This window comes from Mesoplodon mirus (genome assembly GCF_964341445.2).
Source record: "Mesoplodon mirus genome assembly, chromosome: 6".
Lineage (NCBI taxonomy): Eukaryota > Metazoa > Chordata > Mammalia > Artiodactyla > Ziphiidae > Mesoplodon > Mesoplodon mirus.
Window position 1 is genome coordinate 11990194 of NC_138982.1, and position 20762 is coordinate 12010955.

At 32.5% G+C, this 20762-nt stretch overlaps 1 protein-coding gene across 3 annotated transcripts in view; it reads right to left on the minus strand.

Annotated features, from left to right (window-relative positions):
• Window positions 1-2345: 2345 nt before the first annotated feature.
• The window catches only part of PLOD2 (procollagen-lysine,2-oxoglutarate 5-dioxygenase 2), a 107728-nt gene continuing 89311 nt past the window's right edge, over window positions 2346-20762 (minus strand). For 2 of the 3 annotated variants that reach the window (XM_082624197.1, XM_082624195.1), the window contains 11 exons: window positions 20013-20134; window positions 16665-16769; window positions 14364-14489; window positions 12042-12183; window positions 10829-10891; window positions 9716-9829; window positions 6806-6871; window positions 5366-5470; window positions 4056-4202; window positions 3821-3946; window positions 2346-3654 (listed from right to left, as the gene is read on the minus strand). In XM_082624197.1, the coding sequence (XP_082480323.1) occupies window positions 3499-3654; window positions 3821-3946; window positions 4056-4202; window positions 5366-5470; window positions 6806-6871; window positions 9716-9829; window positions 10829-10891; window positions 12042-12183; window positions 14364-14489; window positions 16665-16769; window positions 20013-20134 (1272 nt within the window). In that variant the 3' untranslated portion in view covers window positions 2346-3498. The remainder of the gene's footprint in view (window positions 3655-3820; window positions 3947-4055; window positions 4203-5365; window positions 5471-6805; window positions 6872-9715; window positions 9830-10828; window positions 10892-12041; window positions 12184-14363; window positions 14490-16664; window positions 16770-20012; window positions 20135-20762) is intronic. The other variant, XM_082624196.1, reaches the window with a different exon arrangement.

Consider the following 20762-nt stretch of genomic DNA (forward strand, 5'->3'; position numbering starts at 1 on the left):
ATTAAGAATGAGAAAAAATGCCACCATTAGCATTTAAAAGCCCTTTGGTAATATATGTATACACACGTTCATACACACACACTCACATACATGTACCCGCAGACACCAATAGTTACTATTGACATCAATACACTTCAATTTATTGTAATTAAATTACATTCTCTTTTCTTTCTACTGTTTTTTTCTCTACAATTAATACACAGATGTGTTTCCATAGTAAAAGATTTTGGTTCCTCAAAAACTTAAAAATTGCGATGATATGATCTAGCAATTCCACTTCTGAGAATATATCTGAAGGAAACTAACTCATTATCCCCAAAAGCTGTTCACATTCCCATGTTCACTGGACCATTATTTATAACAGCCAAGACGTGGAAACAAACTAAGTGTCTATCAACGGATGAATGGGTAAAGAAAAAATGATATATATAAATATATACACACACACACACGCACATGCACACACACTGGAATATTATTCAACCATGAAGCAGAAGGAAATATTGCCATTTGTGACAACATGGATGAGGCTTAAGGGCATTGTGCTAAGTGAAGTAGGACAGAGAAAGACAAATACTGTATGATCTCACATATATGTGGAATTTTAAACAACTGAACTCACAGAAACAGAGAATAGATTAGTGATTACCAGAGCTGAACATGTTTCAAGCTATAGCTTTCCCTATCCATCTAATCCTGCCTGATTTCCAGCTTTCAAATTTTTGACCTACTTAGGGAATTTGTGGCACTTTCGCTCATTAATTATGAATTGTTCTTTTTTTTGTTTGTTTGATGAAACCTCCCAGGGAACTTCAATCAACACGGATGTCCTCTCTCCTCCTTCCTGTTCATTTATAGCAATCATTGCTTGCAAAATGCACACATTTTCATTGTTCATGTTTTATATAGTATTTCCTTATCTGATAGTCTTTGTTTATTAATTTAACTCTTTCTCCTACACAGATATAATCCTATTAGAGGCAGGGATCATTCTTACAATTCAGTTTTGTTTTCAAAAGACTGGGAGTTAGTGGAAAAAGACAGACCTTTGGGAGCCAGACAGATCTGTGTTTACAGACGAACTCTGCTTCTGCAATTTGCCCATTGTATGGCCTTAGGAAAGTCATTTTATCTTCTTGAGATTTGGTTTTCTTCCATAAAATGAGGATAATAAAACTTGCACTGTGAGACTGTTGTGACAATTATAGATAACCTACATAAAGTAGCTGGCCTACAGTAGGGACTCAATAAGTGGCCCCAATTATTATAATACGGTGCCCAGCCCATGTTATGATCAGCACTTAGTAATATTTGATGAGTAATAAGATAATGATGATAGTTGATAGGATAACAATAGGACTAGATTTAATCTTCAGGATAAATTGTTCTATTTGAAAGTACATTTCATATCATTTCATGAAGTCTGGGAAAAGAGGAAAGGTAGAAAATGTGCTCAGCTGATTGCCTTGATCCAATTTCTGTAACATAGCATGAGATTAAAATAGCTATTATAAGTCACCGCCTACTACTGGAAAGAACTAGTATTTGGTTATGTCTTTCCTCTGAAGTGTATCACAAGGGACATTAAGCTGGCTTGCACTGGTAGAACTGTTTTTTATAACCAAAGTCTGTTCTGAATGGTTGGTATCCATGACATACCAGTACATATTTAGAATAGCATCCTGCAGTATAGTAATATAATTCATGAATAATTACTAAAATATCTCTTCAATCAAGTTGATGGATAGTAGGAGTTTACTTTGGATATTAAGTGCCAATAAAGAACAAAAAGGGGATAGAACCCAACTCCTTATTTCCTAAATCCATCTCCCAGTAATATAACATCTTATTCATCACCATACCTTCAGTGCTTGGACCAGTGTCTGGCCCACAGTAAGAACTTGAAAAACACCATTGAATAAATAAATATATATCAAATAAATATTTTTGTCTCTGTTTTCTCACTTGTAAAGTAAGTTAGATCAAATCCCTAGTCAGTATGAAATTGAAGATATTACAATTCAATTTGGAATTCAATAACTAGAATGTTTATTAAGTTCTGATATCAGTAAATGTACCAAGCAAAATTTAAAAATCACGGCCTATTGCATCCAGATATTCTTTCAGTATACTCCACCATATATTCTCTTCTAAAGATAAATCACCAATAATAAAGAGAACAACAGAAACTTATTTTAAATTATTTTATTTTTCATAATTTTCTAACACATGGTGTTAGAAAAATGAAATTTGGCACCATGACTTAAAACTTTTTTTCAAGTTTAACCTTTAAATTAAAAACAGTAGCTACAATAAGAGTATTTAAACCTCACTCAGAGTAATGGTAAAAAATCAAGTCACAATTTTTTTTGTGTTGGGGAATTTTTTAAAGTGGGATAAAAGGAAGGTAATAAAAAGAGTAAGAAGGATAAAATGGAGACTATGCTGGGAAGACAAAAATGTGAATCACCCTCCCGAAGAAAAGAATTAGGAGGCAGACAAAGGGCAAAAGGGAAGAACAAAGGCTCACCAACTTTATCTTCCTGATATAAAATTCAAGTACTTAAAAACGTAAAAAGAGTTTTTAAAAAAAAAAATCATAAAGTGTTACTACTGATCTCAATGAAATTTTCTTTTTCCTCATTATTTTCTAGAATAATAAAAAAAAAAAAAACCCTGTTTTTAGTTAAGGACACTTGCTGATCTTAAGATGATACTTGATGTACTTTAAGAAATCGAAAGGCTCAAAAGCTTTCCTAAATCTAACATCTACTTAATATAATCTACCTTGGAAAATTCATCTGAAGGAACATAAGGCTTGATTTCTACTGCAAATGTAAAAAAACCTGTCTAACAATCTAAACAGAAATGTTTTCCACTGGATATGTACCTCAGTTGTATTTTGTACTAAGTTTCTTGAGGAAAAACACTGTGTAATATTGTTCTTTGTATTCCTTCAGTAACTACTGTAAAAGGTAGCTATATAGGCTGTCAAAAAAGCACTTACACAATTAGTTGCATACAAATTCAGTTAGAACTCCAGTTTTTCAGCATTTCAAAAATTAAAATTTTTGAAATTTTCATTTATATCTATTTTGTCTACATGTTGATAAATAAAACTCTTCCCAGCCTTTTAATAAGAAAATATTATTAGTCTCATTTGTCACTTGTACATCTGTACCTGAATACTTTATCAACTGAAACACAAATTCAGAAAATGGTCATTATTCTCAGAGACAATAAGGCATAGAAATAAATATTTGCTTTTACATTTTTTTTCCTTTTTCTTCTTCTTCAATCTGTGTTTTAAGGCTCAGAGCAGATATTAAGAAATATCAATTTTTTATAAAAAGTTTTTCAAATGTTTGGCCCAAAGTGAAGTTGTTCTGTGGAAGTTATTTAAATATTCTTCTCATCGTCTCAAGCACAACTTCAAAGACATGTTCATGCCAGGCATCCATTCCAAAAGAAAACTGAATTCAATGAAAAGTAAATAACTTAGGGATCTATAAATGACACAGCGATGTATCTCGTTCCATTTTTAACAGGAAGTCCTTCATGCAAATGCGTGAGTCTCCCTGGATGCATGAAACTCCAGCCTTTTCTTGGTGACTCAATAGAGCAATTGTACCTTAGAAATTTGCATCCACCTCCCTAAAAAAGATAGACCAATAAATGTATCAACTTGTTATGCTTTATTTTTAATGAGTGATAAAATTCAAATGATGATATCTAAGCAGAATCTAAAAAAAAAAAGGGAAAGCCCTTTCATAATGACGTATTTCTTTTGAAAAATATAGAAAAAAAAAGCCATAATTACCTGAAAATCTTCTCCCACATTATTGAGTGCAATGTTGATGGTAAATGTAGAAGCGTCATGATGAGGGCGAAGGGAGCGTTGTCTTTCAGGGGAGTATTTTACTACGAAATTCAATAGTGCAAACCCCTAAAAGAGCAAAGTAAGTCAATGGATTTGCTTATCAATAACAATATAAAATAGCACATTTGTGTAAAAACTGGTAGGAGGTAGGCAGCAGGAATGGGAGGATAATTACCTTAGTATAATAGCCTGCAAAGACCTTCAGCGTAACAGGCGCAATAAATTCCCGGATAAAATGAAGCCATACATTCTCCAGATCAATTTGCTTCATGTGGATATCATCAGTTGGGACATTTTCATAACCACCAGATATACGGCTATCCTAAAAAGAGTATTCATGACATCATAAACTGTGGTCTGTGTGCAATTCACACTTACATTATCTTGGAATTTTTTTCAACCACAAGATCATAATAGACAATAAAAATAACAGTTCAATTATGGTGTACCATCTGCTTTAATTGCAAAACTATCAAAATAACTTAGATAACATGGCTTTGCAAATGTATCAATGATGAAGCAAAGTACTACAGAGTAAGACTGCTTTCCTACTTATTTAATAGATATGTGAGGTCTAATGAGAAAGTAAATAAAATTGATTGCCAAAGCCTTCCCGTGTCCCCTAAAAAATGAGTTTTTTTACAGTGAACCTTCAGGCAGGCTTAGCTGGTGATGGGCATAGATTCTGTTTGTCTGCCACTTGGATTACCTATCACTGAAAATAAACTTTCCTTGCCAAGTTCCTCACTTTTATTTTGTGGCACCTAAAGTCCTTCCATGATTGCTTTTCATTATCCTACAACCTGCTGACTTCAAGTTCTTCCTCATACTTTGAACTTCTGTCTTCCTGATCGGCTAACTAGCTGGGGAATATATAATTGAGCAGAGGCAGTGATATTCCAGAATATCCCACTAAAATTCCTCAGTACTGTGAAGGAGCTGGCATCTGTGGGTTCTCAGAGAAAAAGAAATACCTTGAACCACCTACAGTAATGCTTTCAGCCAAGTCTCTGAATGTAAATGAAAACTGAATTACACCAAAGGCATTCAAACAGATTCCTCCTTCCTATGTTTACACAAAAAATATAGCTTTGGCAGTCAACCAGAGAAACTTTGTCTTAGTATTTTCACTATAGCTCACTGCAAAAATGCAGAGAATAAAAAGTAACCTTGGAGAAGAGCAGTATCACACAACAGGCATATATTACCTTACTATCCCCAGCCAGGAGACACTGACCCTTAAGGCCTAACCAGTGTAATTGGAGATGAAACTGAGCCCCGGATAGATTAAATGTTAAACAATTAGAACCAGAATTAGGCTAAAAACAAGAGTTCTCTTGACAGCCTTGGGTAGCCCCTTCATTTAGGTCTAAGACTCAGAGATGTAAGACAAAAAGGACAAACCTCCTCTACCTTCTCTAAATATCTACACTCCTCCTTGCCCCACATACACGTTGTAGTTCTTTGTGTGAAATGACAACTTACATGATGTTTCCCCCCAGACCACTGGCCATAATGCTCCATTTCTTCCACCAATTCATCGCAGGCTTTTTCAGAAAATATAGGAAACCAAAAAACATCTGGACAAGGCTATATATAAAACATGATATCACCATTAAGAGAGTAACATTTTGTGTCTTTTTACTAAAAATGGCATTTCAAAAGTACAGAATATTCAATATTTATCTCACTTAGATGTCTTTTTAAGAAGTTTGCCCTATATTACTGACATTACCATTACAAACAACACTAGTTTGGTTTTTTTTTTTAAACAATTTCTAAGACTTTTATTTTCATTCATTTACTTATTTTGTTTGCATTTTAACATCTGTGCAATCAAGACGTGTCTTAGAGACACAGTTGGCCAGGCAGCCATAGTGATGTAGTTGTTAATGCCACAGGGCACGTACACTTGGTCAGGCATTCATTCTGTCCTCACTTTGTGCGTTTGTATGTATCTGTGTGTGTGCACATGCACACATTTAGTTGGCACTGCACTTGTTGACTTGGCCTTTGAAACATCTTTTTAAATGATTTATACTACCACTCATTGAAATGAAATGCTATTATGTATACAGTGCTCTATAAAATATATGCCTTAATAAGTCTAAAATAGCTCTTTCAATATGCATAAAATTAAAAATTCTAAGTGACTAGAAAACATTGCATCATAGTTTAATTGGCAGTATTTTTTTCCTTTCTCATGGTACACAAAATAACAGAGCATCTCAGAATTAAAGACATTTTAGACACTTTACGTTCTCTGAAATAAGGTATTAGCAATAGTTTGGAACACTAACCTCAAACAGAGTTCATTTTTTGTTTTTAAAAATTTTTTTTTTTTTTGCGGTACGCGGGCCTCTCACTGCTGTGGCCTCTCCCGCCACGGAGCACAGGCTCCAGACGCTCAGGCTCAGCGGCCATGGCTCACGGGCCCAGCCGCTCCGCAGCATGTGGGATCTTCCCAGACCGGGGCACGAACCCGTGTCCCCTGCATCGGCAGGCGGACTCTCAACCACTGTGCCACCAGGGAAGCCCAAACAGAGTTCATTTTTTAAAAGACCTCTCTGAGAAGAGACGTTTGGAGCTCAATTTCTTTCAAAGATAAACTTTCATTGAAAGAGGCCTACACCAGAGATCTGCCAAAAATTCCTTATTTTTGAGATAGCTATAACATTTGGGAGTATGCTAAAAAGATGGCATGATCTTAAAATTATTGTTAATTCTCATTTTTCTACATGTTTACAACTGTATGACCCTTAAGGCTGTAAAATTGGTAATTAAGTCATATGAATTTTACCTAAAGGATAAAGTTTCTCCACTTTTCACAACATCTGCTGCTAAAGCAATATTGCATTAATAATATTCCCTGCTGGAAAATATAGCAAAAATGCTCTACATATCATAGTAATTATTAATACAAACCTGTTCAACTATATTTTCAGTGAAAATCTTTGAATAATCTCGGTTTATATACTTTTCCTTCCAGTCCTACAAAAAAATCAATTGCACAGATTAAAGCAAAAACCTTTTCATAAATACTTTAATAGAAAATATAAAGTACATGCACTTTAGAAATTGCTCAAGCAATTTATAAATGACTACATGTAGTAGACAAAGTAGGAATTTTCAGAAACCACAGTTTATGTTTTTTTAAACTTTGCCTGATTCTATGTATGTTCACATCATTTTCTGAAATGCAAAATTTTTATTTATGGAGTTTTATAACTCAGGATTTTAAAATTTGAGTAATCTTATAGTCACTATATTTGTATGCTATATTCTATGCATATAAATAGGTGTAGGTAAATATGTGTGTTTTAAAAGTAAAAGATAAGGAACATAATCCTACCAACAAATATTAGTAAAACTTAATTAGTAAAAATTAGTAAAATTCGTAAAAATATTAATCAACTTGGCCTTACTTATAATTTTATAGTGAATTACTCTAAAATAATTTTGATTTTTTTAATATATTTAAATTTTCTGCCTTCAGTTTTAGATGTGTATCAAAGAATGATCATGGGGTTACTATTTCATATCTTTTAGTTACTGAAATTAAGGCATAAGACCATACATTGAAAAATAGCTCCTCTTCATACTAATTCATGAACCTGAATCTTCTCTTAGTCCAATCACTGACAACTAAGCCACACACTAAGATACATCAATTTTTGTCAATATCAGCTAAGGAATCCTTTTCCTGGGTCAAGTGTTTTATTTAAAAGCCCAATATTTAAAGGGTTTATATTAAAATATGAGTCAATATCCAAAACGATCTTTTCTTAAATATATTTAGACTATTTAACAAAATTCTTAATTTTCTCTTTGCAAAGTACAAATTAAGTGAGCAAACAGGAAAGAATGGAGATACGGGCTCAAAATAATTCCAATCAAAATACGTTTCAAAAATATTTGTCTGGGCTTCCCTGGTGGCGCAGTGGTTGAGAATCTGCCTGCTAATGCAGGGGACACGGGTTCGAGCCCTGGTCTGGGAAGATCCCATATGCCACAGAGCAACTAGGCCCGTGAGCCACAACTACTGAGCCTGCGCATCTGGAGCCTGTGCTCCGCAACAAGAGAGGCCGCGATAGTGAAAGGCCCGTGCACCGCGATGAAGAGTGGCCCCCGCTTGCCACAACTAGAGAAAGCCCTCGCACAGAAATGAAGACCCAACACAGGGAAAAATAAAAAAATAAATAAATATTAAAAAAAAAAAATTTGTCTGAAATATATCTTTGAGGCCACAATTCAGAAGGGCCCTGATAATTTATTTGCCATTCTTAGTTTTGCATATCTCTGCTTATATGTAACTCAGAAATTTTTGATATGGAAGAACAAAAGTTATCTTCAAATTCTTTAACAAATTTAATTTATACATAGTATATCACTATAAGGATCAAATTACTGTATTATCTCATTATTTCCTTTAATATTAATTGGTTCTCTGATTCCAAAACATGGGGGAAAATTAGCAGTAAATAATCATACATAACATTTCAGAATCTTTAAATATTTTTAAGTATCCTTTCCTGGCATCATTATAGATTTTTTGGAGTTAAAGAAACAAGCTCCTAAGATTTTACATTAAAGCATTAATATTAACTTTTCATTTTAGACTGCTTTTCAAATGTCATGGAACAAACTGACTTTACTAATTTCTTAGAAGTTCTGATAATGGGATAATCATTAAATATTTTGCTATGGGATACCCCTCATGAGGCATATCAGTCAGGCTAATTTACCAAAAACAAAACAAAGCATGGAAAGAAAAGCAGTTCCTATTATTTCTGATATATTCATTGCATACTCTCTAAAGATTTGAATCCTCACACAAATATCTACAGGATATAACTTGGGACATTTTTTTCAGGAAGCTAATTATTACCCAAGAAATCAAATAATTCTGTCTCTCAAAATACCAAGAGATTCAGTAAAGTAAAATATGTAATTCCACCCTCACCATTTAAAAAAAGCCTCTTTTAAATTCTACTCCTGTGAAAGATGGAGATACGCAGCTAAAATGAAACAAAAGTATTTTTAAAATACCCCAAAAAAGTCAAAAGATATTCTTTTTCCTTCAACAGAGTTCCAGAGACCATTAAATTTACTATTCCCAAAAGTCAACTACTACAAAATAAAAGACAATTCTCATCAGGTGGATTGAGTCTTTGTAATTTAAAGCTTTTACTATTGGGAAGGAGAAAACCATAAATAGTAGTATTAACAGAGATTAGAGTATTTTCCCTTGAATAATTGTGCCAACCAACCCAGTAAGACAAAAAAGGAATTAATGCCTACATGATTCAAATCTTTCAGAAAAGATATAATTTTGAACTTCAAAAGGAAATCGTTTCCTCAACTTAAGACTTTATATGCTGAATCCACTTACTCTGCAATTTTCTCTAGCTATCTTTGGTGTACATTCGCAAAATTGTTATAAAAAACAAACAAAATGATAAAGTAAAGTCCATTTGCACAAACTTTTTGAATTTTTTTCCTGAAAGTCAAAACGTAATATTGTCACACGTGAGCTACTTGTAAACATTTTCCCCTGAAATTGTGATTAAAAATTTGTTGGAGTTTTTGAATATATAAAACAGAGATATTGGGAGAAATCAAAGAAACTGATAATTCCTTTCCCCAAACCTCATATGTCTTTAAAAAGAAAGTTCTTAGTCAAGAAATATAATTAATTATGCCTTAAAAAATATAATTAAAAATACCTTTTTAAAGCCTCTTACCACATTTTCATATTATTAACCTAATTGATTTATATCCATTTAGAGTTATAGGAAAATAAGTAATAAATGAAGCTGAGCATGAAATACATACCACAGGATTTTCAAAAATCTGCCAGAGGTCATTGTTATAATGGGAAATATTATAATTAGCAGTTGATAACAGTCTTCCAAATTCATGTCTATTAGAAATGTACATAAACACACCCTATATGCCAAAAAATAATAGTATTAATAATCTTGGAGGAAAGTACAAGAACATAAATTTAACCATAGGAAAAATATACAGAAGATATTAATTTCAACTTTTATATCTCATTCAGGAACATGCATTTCTATTTTTCATATAAAACATGCATGATTTAAAATAAAAAATAAAATTTTCATTAATTATGAATTCAGCACCACACAAAACTAATTGATAGCACTGACACTCAACTGAAAAAAAGAAGAATAACTGTTTTTGTCTCTTTCTCATTGGTCTTAAATGTAGACATCAAGGAAAAAGAATTCCTGTTTGAAAGCAGAAATATTTTTGAGACACCAAAGTGCAATTAATTGTACCTCTTTCAGCTTCTTTCCCTTTCAAAGAAGATATCACATTTTTAAACAAGAATTCAAAGGTCAATTTTATTTTGTCAGTCTATCTCATACTTTTATTGTCCTGATATTTAAAGACTGAACACAGAAATTACTCCTGCATTATGAGGCAGCTAAAGAAAATCAGTCTCCTGTCCTTGCCCCAAACCAAATAAATGTGGCAAACACCATTAAGGTAAGGTTGTTTCTTTTTGTACCTGTTTTAATAGTAAAAGAGTTAGTTAGTAATAAAAAAAAAATGGTGAAGAGTACCCAAATCTCATTTTAATCAGGATGTACTTTATACTTACTCCTACTTCTTCTCTCCCTTAAAAAAACAAAAACTGGAAAAACTAGTTAAAGTGATTTGGATTTAACTTTCACATTTGTCAACCATAAAATCTAAATCAGCCCAAAGAACTAAGAAGTGAATATCACACAATGCATACCCCAACATGCAAAGCACACACATACATATACAGATTCAGAACCAAAGAATACCGACCAGTCACACCAAGCTAAAAGGAAAGAAGACTCTTAAACTTTACTTCTAGACAATATCTAGTATTTTAATTAAATAAACAAAATTAAATAAACCAAAACAAGTAAAAATAAATAAAAATAACACCTTTGGGGGCCTGAGCATTTGGAATGTTTCCGGAGTAGGGGAGTCTTTTTCCCTTTGTAAAGTCTAAAATGAAGAGAAGGATTGGGTAAGTTGACCTGCACACCCACTCTCTCAGGTATTCTTAGGTAAATAAAAATAGCAGCCTTTGATCAAAAGCTGACATTCTGAAATGTCCTTCACAGACAACATGCAGAACAAGCAAAGCTTACAGCGCACACAAAGAAACAACTCCAGCCCTTTTTTTCTGTTGGTCAAACATAAATCCAAGCTCATTCCTTAGTAGAATTTTTATTAGATACAAAATTAAGACAAAGGAAAAGTGTGTAAGAATGGCCATTCCAGGATGCGCTGTTGAGTCAAATTAGCCAAACATGAGCACAAATTACAATCACAAGTACTGAGTATATTCAATATAACAATGGACATAAGTTTATAGGAAAAACAAATATATTCAAACAATACATGCCTTATTAAACCAGAAAAAAAGTACTTGCCAACTTTCCTGATTTTTTCCAAACTCACATTTGCTTAAATAAATTTGAATAAAATAACCCAACCATTTTAAAACAGAAAACCATATAAATGTTTTAAGACGTATTAACACATTTTGAAAAACAAACTATTTTCTACAATCACTTAAGTTTTATCAAGAAAGTACATTTGTAGAATAGCAATGTAACATTAATTTTTCACATAGATTAAATAGACTATATGTTTCAATCCTCCTCCCAGATTAGTGGTAAGGAACTTACTTTTTGAGAGTATGGGATTAATAATGATAGAGAAAATATGGACATTGATTTTAGGACAAAAGTGTGTTTTTCTTAAATGTGTAATGGATCATTTCACCCAGGTTTCATATAGTTAACTTTAATTAGGTCAGGTTTTAACTATAGAATTTCAAATGAAAGTAAAGGCAAATTCTTAAAAATGCAAAGCTGATTTGTAATAAAGCTATGTTTATTATTGAAAATCTTACTGTTGCTTATGAGTTAGCCTAAGCACCTAACTTTTTTCAAGTTGTTTCTATAGGTAAATGTTCCACAGGTAAATTATTCTCCATAATTGCTTCCAGTATTTCAATACAGAACCAGAAAAATTGGCTAGTACTACAAATTAGAAAGAAAAAGGGTACCAAAACAAATGACACATCAACTGGGAAAGCAAGCCATCTTACAGAGACATTCAAGAAAGCCATCATTGTATACCATACCATTTCTCTAGCATTTCGGCAAAGAGCCATATCAGGATCCAATTTATCACGAACAAAATAGTTCCTTTCATTCATCTCTGATCGGAGTGTCTTTCCTTTAATTAAGTACACGTTAGCCATGTATGGGACATTCCATATCCCTCTGAAAGTAAAGATAAGACGTTCCAAAATACCACAAATACGAAGTTTTATTTTTATGTTTTTAAAATAAATGCCTTCTATGTTTTTAAATTTTGCAGATATAAACTACTGAATCAAGTTACACACAAATGCAAACACATTTAATGACATCTGACACATATATACACACACATATACATGAGATTACTTGGTAAACACTACATACTATGAGATAAACCACTATCTCCCTACATAAATTTCATTTTAAGGTTGATATGTTTGGCATTTTGGCTGTCATCCCTCACTCTGTTGATACAGCTAGAGTATAATTTTCTGTTGTACGTATAAGATTAAGCAGTCTGATAGCAAAAAATAGCACACCCAGCCAGTGGCGTACTGCAGCCAGCTCACACAGGCTCCCCAGAGCATTTAGCTTGCCTTCCGACTTCACATTGGAAGCTTGAAATCAGCCGTGGTAGAACTATTCAGAACACAGAACTTGGCAAACACTACAAATCAGGGCCTCCTCCAACCCAAAGAACTACTTGTTAGACATTTACCAGCACATCACTGAATACAGCCTAAAATTCTCCTAAAATATAGCCTTTTGAAATTCATTAAGCTATCTCAATTGTCTGTAGAAAAAGGAAGATATAAAGAAACATAGCTAGAAGTACATGAGTGTTGGGAGACACTTTATTTTGTCCTTTATTCTTTCCCACACCTGTCTCCTTACTCTGAACATGACTCATTTCATAAAAACAATATAATAGAGGTTCACATGAAGGGATATACCTTTGCTTTTAGAGCACTGAAAGGGAAGATCCTGACCAAGGAAATGTAGTTAGATATTGAAAGCAATATACATAACATCATTTTGTCGTACTAGATGAGCCTCAAAGGAAATGGCCAATCAAAAATATACAATGTATCCGCTGAATTCAGAAATTAATCACTGGTATGGTAGAGTGTGCACTGTTTCAATTTTAAAGGAAAACACACACACACGATGTCATTCTTTCATGTAGCTTTTATACACAAGGTACATTCTTCTATTAACTAAATCAAAAACCTCTACTTTATTCTTTTCCTTACACTTTAGACAACAATTACAGGAGGTTGGACAGAAAAACACCAGTGCCTAAAACAAATGAAATATGAGTTCTCTGTTTCTACTTCTGTGAAGCCTTATTCCCGCTATACCCACAGACAATATCAGGCATATGGTCTATCCTGATCATTCCAGAATCAATTAACGTACTTTGAAACAACAGAATATGATCTTAATAGTATTTTCTCTGTTATCATGCTTCTTAACTGCAGCTAACAAAAGCCTTTATCGTTTACATCATTCAAATTTACTATTACTGTTTTTACACCTATTATTATTTTCACAAGCAAAACATCTCTTTACCACTCAACTGTTCAACAAGAAGTGTGTGGGTTTTTTTTTTCCTAAATTTTAACCCTTTTTAATTGAGCTGATGTATCTGAGAAATTAGGCAAAGCACTTAATGTCTCAGTCACTCTGGTCCATCATCTGTATGAAAAACAGGGTACATTCTTCCTTAATATTGCCTTAGTAAAAAAAACTACTTCAGGTGTGATTAATTTTTAGTTTAAAAAATATCAATTGTTGTCTCTGAAATAAATATCAGTCATGCACATACTTTGTAGTAAGTATATTCTTTTCAAACTCTAGAAATGGAAATCATACTGGCAAAGCAATTTCTCTTTAAAGCAGAATATTAGCTATATTACACAGAAAATTCTTGCAAAAGGAAATGTTGGAAGGTTTGATTGTTGGTGTTTTTGTTTGCTCATTTATAAAATTTTATAAGCTATCAAACAACCTTCACCCTGGCCACTAAAGAAATTAGCTAAACTAAATTCCCTTTCCAAACTTTAAAGAATATTCCTCTTCTAACAACCATAAGATTACTACCCATGGTAATCATACATTGTCTTTTAGTATTTCCCACAACTGAGAGTTTGTGCCTTTGAAGATTTACAACTTTAAGAACAATTTTTTAAATATTAGTTTTACACTAGTATTGCAGGATCCCAAGTGGTCTCCAGGTCTTCAAATTTCTATTTAACATAAAGAGATAAAAAAATGTTTGAAAATTCAATATAATATTAACAAGACCATATCTTTAGATAAAAGTATTTTACCTTAAAAGATCAAATCAAGTAACTTACACTCTATTCCCTTGAACAATATCCACATAATCTTCAGATCGAGCGTAGTATCCATCAGGACTCAAGGCCCCCCAGAAGTTGGACCACAGCTTTCCATGACGAGTTACAAGAGGAGCAATGATCTTTCTAAAGAGAAGAGAGAAAAACAAATCCAGATAATTATTTATTTTTTAATTGCCACAGAATTATGTGTTTTGGGCTTAACATGACACAGAAAACAATAAAGTTCATTTAGCACACATGTAGTTAGTCCAAAAAACTAAATGTAAAATAAAATAGAGAGGAATTTCCTCCCCTCACTTTCTTTAAAAATAAGTACATTGCTGACTTTCAATGATGTTTTTTAAAAAAGACTAATGAGAAAGTAAAAGTAATTGAAAATGCAAATGAAAGTATAAAAACAACTTTTAAAAGTATCATACTTATATCCAAAAAGTATAACTTCCTTAATTATTTAGTTATTTTAGTATTTCGAAAATTATACTAAATGAAATCAAATATTTTCATTGTTATTAGGCAGACGTAACAGTCCCTGGTGCATTAAGGTATCCAATAAATATTTGCTGAATAAAAAAATGTATGAAGATGGGCTGAGATATTTGTAAGTAGGCCAGTAAGTTAAGCCTTGAATTACTTTAAATTAAATTAAATTAAATTAAATTACTTTACTTTATGTTTCCGTTTTTTTTTTTTTTTTTTAACTTTTAAAATGGGTTGTGCTAGCCCTGGCAACACTAAACATTTTTCTGGTCTTTTGACTATTTTAGAAAATAAAATAAAAGGTGATTGCTATACCGTGCTGTCTCACTACCTACCAGGAAAGCAGCCCCTTTAAGACAAGTATATGTTACAAATTCAAAACATGCCAGATTTCTTTTAAGGAAATCTAATTTATAATGTGTCAACATTTTCCAAATGAGGTAACAAAATCTGAAGTTCTGTTAGAACTATTTTTAAAATGAAGTAAATTGTAGTGGTGTCACACAATTTTGAAGAAAATCTCACACAACTCCTCCAAGAGGAAGGTTATAGACCAACTATTTCCACAAAAAAAATGTATTTCACAACCCTCCAATCTTGTGAAGAACAGGTGTGCCCTTTCTCTTACCTATGGAAAAGTGACACATAGTCTGTAAATACACTTCATGCAAAATAATGATTGTAGTTTATTTTTCCTGCTTCCTATTAGAATAAAATGTTAACCAGATACATTTACATTTTGTTTTGTTTAGAATACTTACAATATTGGAAATAAAAACATAAATTAGAATCTACATATTATGTTAATCTAAGGAATGAATGATAATTCAATGTCGATAACTAACAAGATCAAATATTTAATAGAAAAAAATCTTGTAATTTATAATCTTAGCTGCCTGACAGCTGGGGAAAGAGACATTGAAAAGCAAAATCCATCTTCTGTGTGCCTCAATGTTTTCAGTATGGAATTAGAAGATTAATACTGAGAGGTTTTAGCTTTTGAAATAATAACTGAATTCTCAAATTGACAAATTATACAAACGATGGATTAGTGGAGTATAATAGACTTCTTACATATTTTATTCAGCAAAATGAAAACAGTAATTCTAACATTTCATTGCTAACCATTCTGTTTGTTAAGAGAAATAATTGTGTTAATATATGTGAACATACACAGAGTAATACCTGGCACTTAATAAGCACTCACTAAAGGTGGGGTATTAGTGAGAGTATTAATAGTAGTAGCAGTAGTAGTTGTAAATGAAGATTAATATCATTATAAGCCGGTATAGATGGTGCCTTTTACGCATTTCAATTCAGTTAAATGAAAACAGGTACTGCCTAGAGATAATTAGTTCAGTACTAAACAAAATCACAGATCAGGCTGTGCAATAATATGTACCTCTGAAATTTATTTCATATTCTAAGAACTTCCAACTCTGTAATAACTTTTTAGGTCAGAAGTTTTATGAAATTCTACTTTAAAAATATCTGTGGAAAATAAGACAATTCTATTTTTAGATAGATCACAATTTCATCTAGCTTTAAATAGAAAAATAGGCCAAATATAATTGATAAACATCACATTTGTGATTGTAACTAATATTGAATATTTTGAAATTTTCATCAGGTTGTTTTCTATTTGACTTCTTTAAAAGAAAACTAATTACTTAGAATTGAAAGTTTATAAGGTGTAGAAAATAATTTCTTGTGAGTTCCCTCAATTTGCTAAACACAGACAAGTAATTACAGCATGTCCACATAGATACAGAAAATAATTATAATTTTAAACATAAATTGACACTGAATCATATATAGTACCTGTTTTGTTCAATCAAAATTTTTAAAGTCCTTGGATTTGTCAAAACAACATCTGCATCCACACTAAAGTAATAATCACAGTTTTCATCCTGACGGCAAAAATCCCTGTCATTGAAAAAGAAATAAAATATGCATTAAATAAAAATTTGCTGGTTGAAAAATGTTAACATAAAGCTCATAAGCAAAATAAGGTTTCTCTAAAATACTTTTCTAATCAAAATAGTAAGACTATATCCAAAAGGATAAATATCTTAAATTTCAAAATGGTCAGTTGATCAACACAGATGTTCATGGGTAGAGTGAAACTAAAAATTTTAGGGCAAGTGAAATAGATTTTCAAGCCACTAAATACTTCAAAGCATAAAACATCCAGTCAGAAAGGCAATTTATAATTCAGCATTTAATTCTCTCTAAAAAGGGAACATAATTTATACCAATGGATTTATCAACAAATTTTTTTCACAAATCAAAATGTTTTCTGCACACACACACACACACATTCACAGTGTAAAATCCTGTATATCCAACAACTCAGTTTTAATTGAATCTTGGAAATACAGGTGTATAACTCTTTAGGTGTTAATACTTTTTAAACTTGATTTGCATGGAATTCTTTCTAAGATGGTCACTGCCCTGCTTCTTATCCAGGGACACGGATTGTGGTGTATGCTTTCTTGGTAGAGTCTGGAGCGTTATCATCAGGAACACGAAGGAATGAACTACTTGTGATACATGATAGGCTTCCAAGTATTATGGTTTCTGCATTTGGAGCCCTCTCTTTCTGAGCTCTCCTCCCTCACTGCTGATCCGAGTTATCACTTTCTGCTACTGTCAGTGTTTACCTCCATGACACATTTGTTTCTAAGCAACTGTCAAGCAGGACACCAGACAGGAAAGTTTGTTACAATTGTGCAAAAAAATTAGAGGAAGTTTTTTTTAAAATACTATAACTATGCACGGTGATAGATGGTAACTAGACTTATTGTGGTGATTATTTCACAATGTATACAAATATTGAAGCTGTGTTGTACCCTCAAATTAACATTATATGTCAATTATACCTCAATAAAAATGAAAATTAAATAATTTTTTTAAAAACAGCTCAAATTATCTTGGAAAAAAATTTAAAAATTTATACCACATGATTTCAAGGTTAATATAAATCCCTAGTAATAAAGTGTAGCACTGATCTTAGAGCAACAAAACAGAATTGAGAGCTCACAATCACTCATAAACACTCAGTTATCTGATTTTTGACCAAGGCCAAGTCAATTAAGTAGGAAAAGAAAAGCCTTAAATTAAAAAGGAGTATTGAAACAACTGGAATTTCATTTGCAAAGAATAAAAAAAAAAAAAAAGTTGACCCCTACTTCACTCCAAACACAAAAATGTATTCAAGATGAATTGCAGATTGAAACATCTTAAACATAAATGCTAGAAAGATAAAGCTTATGAAAGAAAAATTCCAAAGAATGTCTTCATGACACTGGAAAAAGAAAGATTTCTTAAATAGAAAATAAACCCCAAAGCACAAAGCATAAAAGAAAAAGATGAAATAGAATTTTATTAAAATTAAAATTTCTTCTCATTAAAAGGCAATACTTAGAAAGTAAAAAATCAAGCCATAGAATGGAACAAATATTCACAAAATATTACAGAGATAGAGTTTAGATAGATAGATAGATTTTGTATACAAAATATATAAAGAATTCCTACAAATACACAACTAACAAGATAACCCAATGTAAACAAAAATGCACAAAAGATTTAGATACCTTTAGATACCTAACCACAGTAAGATACCTTTTCATACCCAGTAGGGTGGCTAAAGTAAAAAAGATGGGCAATATCAAATGTTGACAAACATGTGGAGCAGCTGGAGCTCTATTACCATGCTATTACAAGTGTAAAACGTACAACCAAGGCTTCCCTGGTGGCGCAGTGGTTGAGAATCTTCCTGCTAATACAGGGGACACGGGTTCGAGCCCTGGGAAGATCCCACATGCCACAGGGCAACTGGGCCTGTGAGCCACAACTACTGAGCCTGCACGTCTGGAGCCTGTGCTCCGCAACAAGAGAGGCCGCGACAGTGAGAGGCCCGCGCACCGCGATGAAGAGTGGCCTCCGCTCACCGCAACTAGAGAAAGCCCTCGCACAGAAACGAAGACCCAACACAGCCAAAAAAAAAAAAAAAGTACAACTATTTTGGACTATTTAGCTGTTTCTTATAAACATACATCTATCCTAACCCTATGACCTAGTTAGTCCACTCCTTGGTATTTTCCCAAAATATACTAAAGCATATGTACACACACGCACACACACACACATATTTACACTTCTAATAAAGAATCTTCATTAGCAGCCTTATTCATAATGGCCCCAAACTGGACTTAGCCCAATGTCTATCACCAGGGGCGTGTGTAAACCACTTGCAGTATATTCATATGATAAAATACTAGTCAGCAATGAAAAGGAATGAGCTGCTGATAACTGTAATGACATGAGTGAATTTAAAAAACACTGTGCTAAGGCAAAGCCAGATACAACAGAGCACATACAAAAAATTTTTAAATAGAGAAAATAAGTTCTAAATGTGGACCCAAGGTACTCTCCAATGATGAAGTTATGGAACCATTAGTAATAACATCTGTTTGGTTTTTCTAAGGCCCGTTTTCCTGCCTGTCCCTTTACCCCCGTAATAGGCACTGTCCATCACTTTGGGCCTGAAGCTTCCACAGCACAAGACAAGAACATCTCCTGCTGAGAAATCACTGAGTCTTACCTTTTCATTACCAGCTTTTAACCTACTGATGGGCATATTCAATTAACATTCACTGAATAAGTGATCGTTTTTGCTATTACCAGAATTTTATTAGTAATCTGTCTGAAGTATTAAAGGGGCTAAACAAAGGACTTAAAATATTTCTTCTGTGGTTACAGTACTATTTAGATCAATAGGTAACTAGAATATCTGAAACACACATTTCTGCCACACAAAAGCTTCAGATAATGTATATTTAAATCACTGTTACATCAGTCACACTACTCATCTGTCTGGGGATTTAAATCTTGATCTGAAGTTCAGTTAATAGTTTGAATAAATATATTGACTCTTAGCCATTAAAAGAAAAACGTAAATAACTTTCATGGCCCTTTAGACATAAATACACACAAACATAGATATAGTTCGAACAGCAGAGGTATGCTCACGTGTGGGCACAAACACACACAGACACACACAGTTGAGACATCCAAGTTTAGGACACTAATTTTGAAGAAAAGTTGTCTTTCTTTTTTAAGTTTCTTTAGTAGATACTGGTTGAATTTAAATTTGCTAAAACATACATTCCCATGTTTCTGGCTTCGGCTTGACTTAGATTTTCTTCCGGTCCTACTATTTTCATAGTAGTGATTTCATGTTTAGCTTTATCAAAAAACACCTTGATGTCCTTTTCATGATAAACTTCCTGTAACATATTTTAAAAATTGAAAATTAGTCTAAAAATGAAGAAAAGTAGTGAGAAAAAAGACAATAAGATGACTGAAGTATTCATATGTAGGGATGACTTCACATTCAAAATTTGTGAATTCCACCATTCACATATTCACTCACTACAGGCAAAGTGATAACTATATTAAGCATATTATATTGAAATATCATCTAAATATCACATGTAGAATCTAAAATAGATACATATCAATTTAAAAAAAAAGATTTCAAAATTCTTTTAACATCTACTCCTAGTCCTTGCATTAATACTTAAATCCTGAGTGCTATAAAATATTTCTGACTTGAGGGGGAAAATGGCTTGTGCCCTGAGAATCTTAGACATGTTTTGTAAAATATCCATAAAAAATATCTATTAAACCTAACAGATTAATCTGTTATAATCTTTTTTATAAAATAAATATTACAGTATTATTTTAAGCAGAGAGAAAATTAATGGTCACATAAAAAGTTGTGTTTTTTACAAAAAGAACGGAAAGTTAAAATTTTATTGATGAGAAAATAATCAACATGAAAAGTCATCAAATTAGTGTGATTTAACTGTGCTAAAATTTAGATAAGGTTATCTATCTCCATCATTAGAGCAT